The sequence below is a fragment of the Benincasa hispida genome, chromosome 5, assembly GCF_009727055.1.
Source record: "Benincasa hispida cultivar B227 chromosome 5, ASM972705v1, whole genome shotgun sequence".
In the NCBI taxonomy this organism is placed as follows: domain Eukaryota; kingdom Viridiplantae; phylum Streptophyta; class Magnoliopsida; order Cucurbitales; family Cucurbitaceae; genus Benincasa; species Benincasa hispida.
In genome coordinates, this window is record NC_052353.1 from 14745312 (window position 1) to 14759632 (window position 14321).

The 14321-nt window shown below is 33.8% G+C and overlaps 1 protein-coding gene across 1 annotated transcript; it reads right to left on the reverse strand.

Annotated features, from left to right (window-relative positions):
* Nucleotides 1-1045: 1045 nt before the first annotated feature.
* On the reverse strand, nt 1046-13922 carry LOC120078772 (ankyrin repeat-containing protein BDA1-like). Its single transcript, XM_039033079.1, has 3 exons — nt 13824-13922; nt 12315-12809; nt 1046-1846 (listed from the first exon to the last, which is right to left on the reverse strand). Exons 1-3 carry the CDS (start codon nt 13920-13922, stop codon nt 1181-1183), a joined length of 1260 nt encoding a protein of 419 aa, XP_038889007.1. The 3' UTR covers nt 1046-1180.
* Nucleotides 13923-14321: the final 399 nt, after the last annotated feature.

A 14321-nucleotide genomic window follows, 5' to 3' on the forward strand; every position in this document is an offset into this window, starting at 1 on the left:
CTCCAAGGCTTTTTTGATGCTTTTGGGTTCAATGGGAGAAGTGAAACAAATGTTACTTATTATTTTCAGATAATTTATTTTGTCTTTCTTTCTGGTTAAGATCCCTTTTTCTAGACTCCCAATTATTGTTGTCAAATTTGATGCTCACGCACTTACTGTAAAAACAATAAAATAAAAAAAGTAGTAAAACAAAAAAATTAGTAACCCAGTTCAATGATAAACCACTTACTTTTGGAGGGTAGTGTGCTCGGGAAAGATAATTCCCTAATATTGAAGAGTCAAGTTTTACAACAGAGTACTTGTCTATAATGGAATTTATAGTGACATACAAAGAGTCTAACTCAAAGATCACCTAGGGTCCCCCTAGATGTGAGACTATTTCTAAATAGAATTTAGCTCCCCCCAAGTATGCACATATTAGTGAAGATCACTTTGATTTCCCTCAGTTTATGAGACCCCCCCTCTTTAATTAAATCTTTCCCACTACTAGTCAAGATGATTCACTAATAAGACTTAGGCTCCCGCTAAGTGGAAGAACTCCTTCTTCACAACGATGTCTTAGGTTCCCCCTAAGATAGAGAATTCCTTCTCGAAAGACAAGTCTTAGACTCCCCCTAAGACAATGAAAGTTTCTTGTTGAAGAGTGATTTTCCACAACAAATATATCAAACAAAGATAGTACTTAATCATATTGTAACACATGACCACCATACAAAGCACAAGACCATCGAAACAAATGTAGAATTGGTCACCCTAACAATGCAAGCATTTCAAAATAAATAGGCATAACGGAGAAAAAGAAAAATATCTAAACCAAATTCAATAGACCAATAAGAAAGGAAAAAATCCATAAAAAATAATTCTGCAGAATATTCTAAATAAGGAAAAAAACAGTATGCAGAAATAGCATATTGTGCGACAACATTTGAGAAACAATTGTCAAACAAGTTGTTTCTATTGTGTTTCTCTTTTTCAAGAAACAGAAATGGAAATGGTTTACCAAATATATTCCTATTTATAACAATCTCAATAAGGCCCTAAAATCGCTCATAGCGTGAACATGGTATGATAAAACATTAGCAAATGACAATGTGAAACAAATTAAAGCAAGCCATGAACAAAGCTTTTAAAGCGCACCCAAACAGGTCGATCTTGACAAGAAAAAAGACCACACTTTATTTCAGTCAATTCTCTCTTCATCCTCCAAACGTTTGATCTTCTTCTTTGGGTTAAGATCTCCACTTATTTTTTGTCGAAGTGCTGGGATTTTGGTCAAAATAAAAACAATAACCGCACCAGTTGTAAGAACTCCAGTATAACATGACAACCAAAAAAGCATAAGCAATATGTAGCAATTAACCAGAGGGAGAACCAAATGGAGAGTGTAACGAATCCCAGAAGGAAGATGAAGGCAAATCTCTATCATTGATGCAACAAAGGCCAAGGTGTTGAAATATTTGAAAAGTATGTATGTAAAGTACCGACAGTTGTAGCTCATATAAATTAATTCAATTTTCTCTTTGTCTGGTGGAGATAAGACAGCTTGGTAAGTCGCTGTTGCAATGAGCACAGAAACTACTAATATCGCATTTCGATCCTCTTTCGACATGTCTACAATCTCACGATGATCTGTTATCGCTAGTCTCTTTATAAACCACAATGTCCACTTCAACAATATCTTTGCAAGTCGTAGTTGTTTTACAATAATATTGTGCTCATCATCCAGCTTCTCTTCTAACTCTTTGTCTCCTAAAAATTCATTTTGTCTTAATATGTCCACAGCTGAAAAGCCTTTCAAATTCTTAGACTTGATGTCTACATTGTACGTGAGAAGAAGTTTCACCATCTACATAAAACAAAAAAGATATCAGTAATGTAACAGGTGTTCAAATATTAGCCCCTAACATCAAGTTAGTGGAATGGACTATTACAGTCTTCTATGTTTTTGGGGCTACAAATATAACAGTGGTATTTACAATTATTAATAAAGACAGTTGCAAATATAACAATCAAGTTCAAAATATTTGCAAGTATAGCACAATGCAAAAGAATTTGTAAGGATAGCAAAATTTCGACTTGTCACTAATTTTACTCTGAAAGTGATGGAGTCTATCACTAATAAAATTCTATTAAAAAAACTGTATATCACAAGTAGATTTTACTATATTTTTAGTTCTTTAAAAATGTTGCTATACACTTAATTATTTACCCTAAAAGTACTATCTATTGTAATTGTAGTTACCCTATTTAATTATAACTTACAATTTAAAATCTCTTTGTGTTTTTATTATTTTCTACCCATTCTCTCTCTCCCTCATTATTAACATATTTACTATTTTCTACTAAGACTAAAATAGTCTACATTGAAATACATACTACTATAACTCACAAACTATATGAAACCACAAATTATAATAACCAACTTAGCATTCCAAACACTCCCTTATTCTACTAAACTTTCAATATAGTTTTTTAATAAATACCTAAACTTGTAAGACATCCAACAAATCTTTAGGTTTTCAATTGACTCGTTTCTAATTATCTTTTACATATTCTAACACTATATAAAATTAGGCTTTTAATGTCAGTTGAAATGAAAAGGCACAGATAAAAAAATGTCAATTTGGGAGGAAAGTTGGATCTCTAATGTCGGTTTAAAACTGACATTATATAGGTTATCGTATACGACAAGATTCGGGAGCTACACGATAGAGGCTATCGTTTACCTTTTCGTTGTACACGATGGACACTCAACGCTGAACGATGAAGGTGTATTCGGTCGTTTAGCTAGTCGTTGTACACGATGGAACCAAATTACTAAACGATAGATAGAGAGCTTTTCAACTTTGCCTCTTTGTATTCTTTTCTTACATTGGAAATGGGCAGCATGCTTAATTTATATATTGTTCCCTATTTTAGGGATTCAAAAAATTAAAAAATTATATACCAAATGACTAATGAAATGAGGACACATGGTCCAATACATGAAGAAATAATATTTGATTGTATTCACCCAATCCTAATAGAAATCTAGAGCATTAAAGCAATAATCCTTCATGACTCACCTCAGTGACATGGCATTCTTTAGCTAATGTGTTTTCTTGACTCCTCCTTAGTCGCTGATGTGGCATATTCTCTAACATCCCCCCTCAAACTTGTGGGGAGTTCAACTATCCCAAGTTTGGACCATAAGTTGAAAAATCGAGAGTGTGTCAAATGTTTTGTGAGGCAGTCAGCTAATTGATATGATGAAGGAACATACCGGATTTCAAGTTTCCCTTTAAGGATTAGGTCTCTGACAAAGTGAACATCGATTTCAATATGTTTAGTCCGAGCATGGAAGACAGGGTTGTTGGCTAAGGCCCCTACACTCACATTATCACACCAGATTATTGGTTTGGCTGAATTGGACTACTGGTTTTCGCTTAGTAGTTGCTGAAGCCAAAAAATTTTTGAAAGACATGTGTGCAAGGGCTTAATACTCTGACTCAGTACTTAATCGAGCTACTGTTGTTTGTTTCTTTAAGGACCAGGAGACAGGATTTCCACCAAAAAATACACAGTACGTGGCTATTAAGTTTCTATCATCAATGTTTGTTGTACAATCTGTATGTAAATAAGCTGATACTTCAAGTGAGGGGCTTGGTTGAAATAGTAGGCCGTAGTTCTTGGTGCCATTGATGTACCGAAGAACTCTCTTTGTTGCTTGCCAGTGAGCATCTGAGGGAGCTTTGAGAAATTAGCTGAGATTATTTACCATATATGTGATATCCGGACGAGTGTTGGTTAGGTACTGGAGTGCTCCGATTGTACTTCTATATAAGAATGGATCAATGAGAGGAACTTCATCAGTAATAGACAAGTTTTTTCCTAAGTAGCTAGGTGAGGCTACAGGTTTCAGCTTTGAAAAATCAATCCTTTGTAATAGATCATCAACTTACTTCGACTGAGTCAATATAAACCCATGCTTTAGATATTGAACCTTGATACCTAAGAAGTAATTCAACTTGCCTAGGTCTTTGAGAGCAAACATGTTATCCAAAATGGCCACTAACCGAAAGATCAAGTGGTTGTTGTTATCTATTATTATTACGTCATCAACATAGACAAGGAGCAGTATAGTTGAACCTTTAAGTGTAGTATAAACAGTGACGTGTCTGCCTTCGAGTTGGTGAATTCCTAACTAATTAGAGTAGTGGTAAGTAAATCATTCCAGGCCCGAGAGCCTTGTTTCAGTCCATATATAGCCCTGTTCAGTTTACATATATGATTAGGGAACTCAGAGTTGACATACCCGGGTGGTTGATGCATATTGACATCTTCTGTTAATTTTACATTTAGGAAAGTATTGTTGAAATCAAGCTGACGGAGGGCCCATCCTTTGGAGACAACAATGCTTAGAACAACCCTGATTGTTAATGCATTGACCACCAGGCTAAACGTTTCAAAGAAATCAATTCCATGATGTTGAGGAAACCCTTTCGCTACTAGGTGTGCTTTGTATCTTTGTATTGGCCCATCCAGATTTTTCTTGAGTCTGAAGATCCATTTGTTGCCCAACACATTGACCACCAGGTTGTTGATGAGTGCTTGAAATTCAATATCCATTGCTTACCTCTATTGAGGTGTAGCAAGTGCATCTGACACACGCGTTGGTTTAGTTAATGACCAATCATGTTAAGCAGTGCTTAGCCAAGCTTTTGGTTTGAAAATGCCAGCTTTGCCTCTCGTAATCATTGGATGAGTAGGCTGCAATGGATGAGAGGTGTTAGGAACAAGGATTGTATGTGAGGCATTTGGAGTGGTGTTGTTAGGTGATCGAGTGGAAGGGCTGGCCAAGGGAGTTTGGGTGGTTGTATGATATGGACAAGGGCTAGGAATTGCATATGATAATTGGGGAAAGAAGATAGGTTCAACAGGCATATGAGGGAGGGAAGAGGCTAGATTGATATCTGGTATATAGGTATTTGATAGTGAGGGACTATGATATGGATTTGAGGTAGATTGTGGTGGTTGAATGGGGACATTGTGCAATAGTAGAGTTATGTTGGGAGAGAGAACTTGAGGGCCACTGTTCACTGTAGTTTTGTGTCTTGACAGATCAAGCACCTGAAAGTCATGGGACAAAGGAAAATCATATTCATTAAAGATAACATTTTTTGAGTTGAACACTTTACCATCTTTGTTCACACATCGATGTCCCTTGTGAACCATGCTTGGACCCAAGTAAACACAATTATCAGAGTCGAACTGAAACTTGTTTGGCTGGTATGCTCGAAGACATGGAAAACAGGCACAACCAAACACTCTTAGTTTTGTAATATCTACTAGTTTACCATACATCAATTGTATAGATGATTTGTTCTTTAGTACCGGTGGGGGAAGACCATTTATCAGATGACAAGCATTAAGAAAAGCATCTCACCAGAACTGAAGAGGCATTGATGCTTATGCTAGTAAGGTTAGTCCTATCTCTACTAGGTGTCTATGTTTTCTTTCAACTCTTCCATTTTCTTGAGATGTACAGGGACAAGAAAACCGAGAGGCAACGCCTTATGTACTGCATAACTGATGAAATTTGACATATTCACCACCATTATCTAACTGCAATTCTTTAATGTTTGTTTTAAACTGTGTTTGAACAACTTGTAGGAAATGTTTGATGGCCTATAGTGTATCCGACTTTTGTTTAAGACGGTAGACCCAAAGATATCTATTATAATCATTAATAAATGATATGTAATATCTGTATCCTTCAATGGAGTTTATAGAGGTTGTACCCCATACATCTAAGTGTATTAAATCAAATTTGTGTTGTGCACGAGACAAAGAATTAGCGAAGGGTATGGAATGGGCTTTACCAAGACAGTAAGATTCACAAAACTTAATCTCTTCATTTAACTTAGTAGGAAGATTACAAGTTTTCAATATAGTCTCCAAAACTCGAAGAGAAGGATGACCTAGTCTTCTATGCCACAACTCTTTTGATTCTAATAAGTTTGCTCCACTTTTGAACAGAACAAATGCCGTAGAATTGTTATTTTTGTTCATTGTGTTGAGAAAACAGCTTGTCTCTTTGATATTTACATCAACTGGGGTCACCTCTACTTCATTCAATTGATATAGTCCGTCTTTAAGTGTTCCTTTCACCAGTACTTGTCCCAAACATTTGTCCTTAACAACACAACAATCATTATGGAACTCAACAGAAACATCATTATCTTGAACCAGTTTTGATATACTAACCAGATTGTTTGCAATATTTGGTACACACAAGATGTTTTTCAGGTTCATATTGCAACTAGAGGAACTTAAACATGCATTGCCTATTGAGGATATGTATAACTATTGTCCATTCCCTACTATATATGTTCATTACTTGTATACTCAAAGGGATTTGCTATCTTGTTGGGATCTGCTGTGACATGGTTGGTTGCATACCAATTAAAGTCCCTGTTGATTTAGTTTGAAGAAATGGATTCAAGTTCTGTGAGGTAACGAAGGCTAAGGGATTTGCCCCAGGGTTCCCTTGATTCTAAGTGTTTCCTTTACCATTGTTTTGATTTGAGACAAATTCTCAATTGTCCTTTGATAGCACACATCTGCAACATATCCATACTTGGAGCAGACCTGACAGGTAGGCCTATTTCCTTTTCCTCAACCTCTTCCTCTATTTCCTCCATTGTTGTTGTTTCCTTTGGATCCATTAAATTGTTGCTTATTACCTCATTATGTGTTGCTCTATCCAGGGATCTTGTATATAGAGTTTTTCTGATTGAAAGCAACATTGGCTGAGGCATTATGAGCAAATGTTGTAGTGGCTTTTGAAGTAGTTTGGTGTTTCAACCTCTTCTCTAATGACAATATTGCAGACTGCATATCTAACCAAGAGATCTCATACTTGCTCTGAATAACTACCGCCATTGGATTATACTTCTCATCCAACCCAAGGAGTACCTGAGACACTAGGTTACGTGTAGACACTGGGCTACCAGCTTGAGCCCGATTATCATATTGAAGCTTCATAAGTTTCAAATATTCAGACATTGATATGGTACCTTACGAGTCTGATGAAAAACTTGGTGAAGATAGTCTTCTTTTTCCCTTGACTGAACTCCAAACAACGAGTGAATGGCATCCCATAGACTTTTAGCACTTTTGTACCCCATCAGCTATACAATAACTTTAGGAGTCATAGAGTTGTATAACCACCCTAACAAAAGTTGGTCTGCTGTAAGCCAAGCTTCATACAGTGGGTTCAGGGACTTCAAGCAGATGGAGCTCGAAGCTTCTTCTGAGGCTTGAGAGTCTGCTTCACTAGGTTCAGCAGCTGACAAAGTAGACACAATGAACATAGGAGGACACACCTTAGTTTCAGACATATGACCTTCAAATCTGTATCCTTTCAAGATTGGAAGAGCTAGCATCTTCCCCAGCATAAAATAACTTCTCTCCAAGTTGGTGCTAGTTATTTGATTTAACAATTGATTAAAGGGAGGTGTGCTAAACTTCGACGATTCAGTGGTCGCGTTGATCCTGTGACAGTGGCGTTTGCCATAGTTGCTTCGATACCAAGTAGATGGAAAACAGTATTGTTTACCTCTTCGTTGTGCTCAATAGAGTCGAGCAGTTAAACAATGTTAAGATAAACCTTATCGTTTACCTCGCCGTACTACACGACGGAGCCTCGGAACTTATACGATAGTAAAACGAGTTATCGTTTACCTTTTCGTTGTATATGACAGGAATCGGGAGCTACACGATAGAGGCTATCGTTTACCTTTTCGTTGTACACGATGAATGCTCAGTGCTAAACAATGAACGGTGTATTAAGTCATTTAGCTAATCGTTGTACACGATGGAACCAAATTACTAAACGATAGATAGAGAGCTTTTCAACTTTGCCTCTTCGTATTCTTTTCTTACATTGGAAAGGGGCACCATGCCCAATTTATACATTGTTCCCTATTTTAGGGATTCAAAGAATTAAAAAATTATATACCAAATGACTAATGAAGTGAGCATACATGGTTCAATACAGGAAGAAAGAATATTTGTTTGTTATTGTCCAATCCTAACAAAAATATTGAGCAGTAAAGGAATAATCCTTCATGACTCATCTCAGTGACATGGCATTCTTCAGCTAATGTGTTTTCTTGACTCCTCCTTGGTCGCTGATGTGGCATATTCTCTAACACCTCTTCACGTAGCCCCCTTTTTCTTTTTCTTCACAATCGGTTTCGCTACGCATCACTCAACGACAAAACATATGACCCACGAACAACAACTTCTTTCTCCGACAGTCCTCAACAAGCTTCAAGTCTCAAGTAGTAGTGACAGTACCTATGCGTGGTAGTTGAGGATCCAAACCGTCGCAACTCAGTCGTGGTTGATGTTTACACATTTTTTTCTAGTGAAGCCAATTTTTATTGGTCATGTTTTCTCTTAGTTTTGTTAAGGTTACTTGCATAGGTTCATAAGTGTTTTTTATGTTTTCCAATTGAGTTTGTGCTTATGAGTTTGTAAGTATTGTTGATTATGTTTACGCATAAAAAAGTTTCAAGTCTCGAGTAGCAGCCACAGTACCTAAGCGTGGCAGTTGAGGATCCAACCCGTCACAACTCTGGCGTGGACCAATGATGACGACGAAGTCTCCCTCCACGAGTTGCATTCATCGAGACACCCATATCTTAGGCGACACTTAGAACTCAACATTCCAGTACTAAGGGTGTTTATAATTATCTCTAACACTTGAAAGCCCTTATTGGCAGGTTCCGAGTACTTTCAAAACTATTCGGACAGTTTTTAGCAAAGATCCAAGTGTGTTTTGGTGAATTTTAGGCTTTAGAACTCAGCTCAAAACTTTTCAATTGGAATCTAGATGCTATAAATTTGTTTTGTAACCCTTGGATGTTCTTTGTTTGTAGTTTAGACCTAATTCAAGGAGTTCAAAGTGAGGTTTAAGATCACTTTGGTAAGTTTGCTCATTCCAAACACTATTTTAGTTTCCAAATGAGGTTTCAAACTAAGTTCTTACTTTGAAACTTTGTTTCTAGATGTCTGAGCATGCTAAAATTATAGTGACACGTTTGTGATATGATTTTAATTGTTGAATGTTTGAATGCATGTATGAAATATGTTTTGAGCGTATTGTTGCATATATGGATTGGATATAGAAATATTGTCTAGAAGTATGTGATAGGTCTCTTACATTCTTTATTTTTGTTTGATTTAGTTCAATTGCTCATGTTTGGTTTAGCTCTAGTTTAATATTTGTGTTATCTTTTATGTTATGCAGCAGTGGTAATAGATTCTAAGTTATTTGGCCAGACTGAGAATGATTTTAAATTAATTTCATTTTATTTAAGTTTGTTGGTTTTAGTACACATTAGAACTTGAGATCTGTATGTTGAAACTAGTTAAAAGTTTTCTGAATGTTGGTTAGCTTGCTTGAAATTGTTGATCATTTTTTTTTGTCATTATTTCTTAGCAAGTAAGCCAGCAGAGTTTGAACTATCATGGCACATTGTTTATAAGGCAATAATTATAAGACACTCTGCTTAAAACTCTATTTATTCTAAAGTGTTGGATTTGAATAAGTGTTTGAATCCTATGACTATTATGTAATCATGGTAGTCCTAACTCAATTATTTATCGTTTCCATTGAGTTGTTAGCGTTTAGTTGTTCATAAGTTTTTCTTTTTGTTTATGTTTATGCATTTTTCTAAATGAATTATGTTGCTATTAGTCTTTTCTTCTTGTTTTGATAAGCTTACTTGGGCTCATTAGTTTGTTTATTGTTTCTATTGAGCCTTTTTAATGTTTATAAGTTTTTTTTAGTTTATTTCTTTTTATAAGTTGAATCGTTTGTGCTTAGTTGTTTATAAGTATTTTGGTTGGTGTTTATGCACTTTTCCCAATGAAATCAATTTTTATTGGTCGTCTGTTTATAAGTTTCTTCTATTTAGTTGTTAATGGTTCAAAGTCAACAATGTTCCTTTGAGACGTGTGAATCAGTCATACATAATTGCAACCTTCTCCAATGGGGACGTTGTTGTGAGTTTGTGGAGAAGTTTGATGTCCAATGCATACATAGTTGCCAGGTTTTCTCTAAAGGTAGGCATGAAACCACATGAGCTTGTTTTATATTTTCTTATGGAATTTGATCCCTTCAATCTTTCTCATGTTTTGTTATGAGGATTCTAGATTTTAAATTATGTCTCGCAGTGAATTTTATAGTGAAGTTAAATCGAATCCTATGTTACGTAGCTTCCTTTAATCATTGATAGTGATAAGATGTGTAATTTTTGCAAATATTTGAAAAGATAGATGGTTTGACTTACATGGTGCATGGGATGTTTGATTAGTGTGCAACAAGATACTATGAGGACAATGTATGTCTATGCATTTGTCCAAATAAATTCAGTTGCTACTAGTCTTTCCTCTTAAATTTTAACAAGCTTACTTATTTGGGTTCATAAAATTTTTGTTATCGGTTTAAGTTGTTTGTGTTTATAAATTTATAAGTGTTTTTGTTGTTAATGCATTTTCTAAATGAAAATGCATGGTTTCAAGTAGGCTTAGTTTGATAGTGATAGTTGATAAGTTCTTCTATTGTATAAGATCTTGCTAAGGTTTGTAGTACTACTTTATTTTAAAATTTGCACTTGTATTGGACTGTAATTATTTGTTTAATTTTACAATTATTTTAGGTGTACAATAAGTAAATGGAGCTCAAACTAACATTATTTATTTTTCAAAGATTATATTTATAAGACCTTCATCTTTAAATTGTAGTTTATTCAAAGGCATTGGAGTGCATTGACTATCATGTAGTTATTATAGTCATACCTTAATTTATAAATTTCTTTGTTTATAAGTTTTATTTTTGGGGGTGAGGAATTTTCAAAAATATAAAATAAAGAAAAATATTTACACAAATAACAAAATTTAATTATAGTTGTGGGAAACATTGTTATCAATGTCTATCATAAATAGATGTTGATAGAATTATATCAGTGTCATAACAGTTCACGAAACATGGCAGGGACATATGTGAAAATTTCTCCTTTTTTTCCTTTCATATTTATGCATTTTGACCAATTAAAATTGGTTGCATTGTAGCTTATGTGTGATTTACTAAGTTCATGATACTTTTATTTCTTGCATCTACAGGTGATAGAGAAATAGTATTAATAGTGTTGGGTATGCACACGTGCAAAAAAAGTATATGTTCTTTTAAAATAATTAGTGATAGACATTTAATGCATTGCATAGATGTCAATTATTAGTCGACTTCAAAGGTGGATCACATGAAGGGAACCAACATTGAAGAATGTGTTATTAAAGGTGTTTAATTTCGGTTGAAAATCAACATTAAAGGTGACTAGCATTGGAATGTCGGTCATATAGACAACCGATATTGAAGATCTGTAATAATACCATCGATTATCTTTAATGTCCATTTTAATTGACATTATACATGATTGACATTCCAAACCTTTAATAACACTATTTTTTTATGTTGGTTGTGAATGGACATTGTACCCCTATTCTCTCGTTTTTCAACTTACATTATAACTCAATTTTATACTTGTGTTTAAGTTTTTAGTAATGAACTGGTCTCTTTTAGAAAATAAAACAAAATTTTATTTGTTTAATAAGAGTCTAAATTTTTGCTTTTTTTTTTTTTTTTTTTTGTCAAGTAGTAAGTTATTTTATTTTTTTTAATGTAAAATATGTTAAATCTATTGGACACAAAATTGATAATTCAAAGATCTATAGGACACAATATTATTAAGATGATAGTTTAACAACGTTATTCAATGCATATAAAAGTTTATGGCTATATATGATACACAAAAATGAAAGTTGGACTTATTATACACTTTTAAGTTCAAATTTAAGAAGACGTTTGGGACAAAGAGTTTATTATTGTAGTTAGGTTATAATAGTTTGTGTTTGGTATGTATATTATTTTAGTTTGGGTTATAATAATATGTATTTGAGGTGTAAACTATTTTTAGTTTGAAAACAAATAGTAAACACAATAGCAGGAAAATTTAAAAAAAAAACACGATGAATGTAAAATAGTAAAAACTATAGCAAATAGTGAATATTGTAGCAAATTAGGGTTCTAAAATAGTATTGACTGTAGCTAATTGAAGGTTTCGAAATAGTATTTATTGTAGCTAATTGAAGGTTTCGAAATAGTATTTACTGTAGCAAAAGATGGTTATATGTTGTTTTCTTGGGAATTTAGCTATTCTACATGCATGTTCCATAACTTGATTTTCATCTTTTCTAAAACTAACCTCAATTTGATTGTCAACCTCAATTTGATTGCCAATGGCTGCAAGATGCATGATGTTGTTTCCTTCCTCGTCACTCCAATTTATTATCGAGCTTATGCAAGCTTCTCTGGTCCACTCCAATAAAATTTTCAAAGATCCAATTTTTCCATTCTTAACAGCAATGTGAAGAGCAGATTCCTTACGAACAGTCAATACGTTGATAGATTTTGGACATAAAACCAAAAACTTAGCCAAGACTTCGTCTTTTCCTTCCAAAGCTGCAATGTGCAATGGACTTAAACCTTCCCTCCCTTGTATGCTTATGAGATCTTGGTCGACATCGACAAGTCGAAGCACGATCTCGATTTGGTCATTTTGCAATGCCATGTGGATAGGGCTATACCCCTTTGGGTTAAGCTTCTTTGCTAAGGATGGTTTCAACCTTATGATCTCTAGAGAAAAATGGACATGTCCAGCTAATACAGAGATGTGTAATGGAGTATCTATAAAGGGTACCTGTTTTTTTTAACACATCGAGAGTTAATACACAAAATAAACCCTAAACGGTTTTAAGTTTGTGATTGCAAATTTATAGAAATAATAATGAATAGAGTTGAAAATTTTGGTATTGTGATTTAGGTACGTGTATAGAGGACTACATTTACAAGCTTTTAATAATCTATTTAAAATCACTTTTGATTTAACCTGTCGAGCAAAAGTTGATAGATATTCATTTTTCGATTTAGCTTTCCTAAAGATATGTTACATTCCCTAACCATTTACTAATCTCATTATATATTAGTATACTTTGTTGTATATATTCTCAAATTTTAATTGATTTATTTTTTTATAACAATTTTTTTCTTACAGTTTAGATTAAAGAAACTTGTTTGCAATTCAAACATTTTAATAATTATATTATAACAAATTATGCATTATATATGAATATGAAAATAATTAAAATAATGAGTCGACTTGGATTCATATAACTAAATTACACTAATTTTGTATTATTTTACCAAACACTGCAAATAGTGTAACTAGATTTTTCTAATTTAAAATTAAAATTTACCACACAATATTTTACATAATTTAGTAGCTGTTTTTTTTTTTTTTTTTAAAGAAAAATTACTAAGAGTTGTGTAAAAAGCTAAGTAATCAGGAACTATGACTAAGATACATAAGCGTCCCTTGAGCACATAATTCAAATTTATACATCTGAATCACCTAGAGTTCTAATATCGACATTGATATATAGTGCTTTCGAGTTTGGGGTTCCATTAAACATGTTAAGTTTAAATTTATAACTAAGAGATCAAATAGTGTTAATTTAAAAATGTTTTTCCAATATGGCAAGACGATTGAGACATAAAATTTAAAGCTAATGAGATCGATTAAACCAGTCTTCAAAATTCAGAAGTCAAATAAACATAAACATGTTCAACAACTGTATTTGTGATTTAATTTAGGATTAATGTGAGATCAATAGTTCAACTATATACGATTTATGATCGTGATTTATAAATATACCTGGTCTATGCGATCTAAAATATAAGCATCTTCCTCGATGATTGAATACAAAGAATCAATAAGTCCCAAAGATGCAGCTCCATTCAAGGTTTGATTCATTGCTTTGACAAATGAAACTGCAAAACAAAAATTATATATGGATATTAGGAGTTGCATCTTATCTTTAATTTTAGGCTAATTTAGAGGCCATTAATTTAGATACTTAGACTTTCCTTGATTATTCCACATTTTGTGTATATTTAAACATGTATTCTTCATGGTAAACTAATAGATTATCAATAAAATATCATTATATCAATATGATATCGGAGCCCACATTTAGGTTTTATCCTCTGCTACCTCTTGTCTTTTGTCGTCGACCCGTTTCGTCTGTTCAAATATGTGTGTTGCTATTCGTTTCGAGTCATCTGTTTCATCTAGACAAACTAGATCTATGCGCCAAAATGCATGCAGCCCAGATCTGTCGAGATCTTCACCCCATATCTGCTACATGCCTAC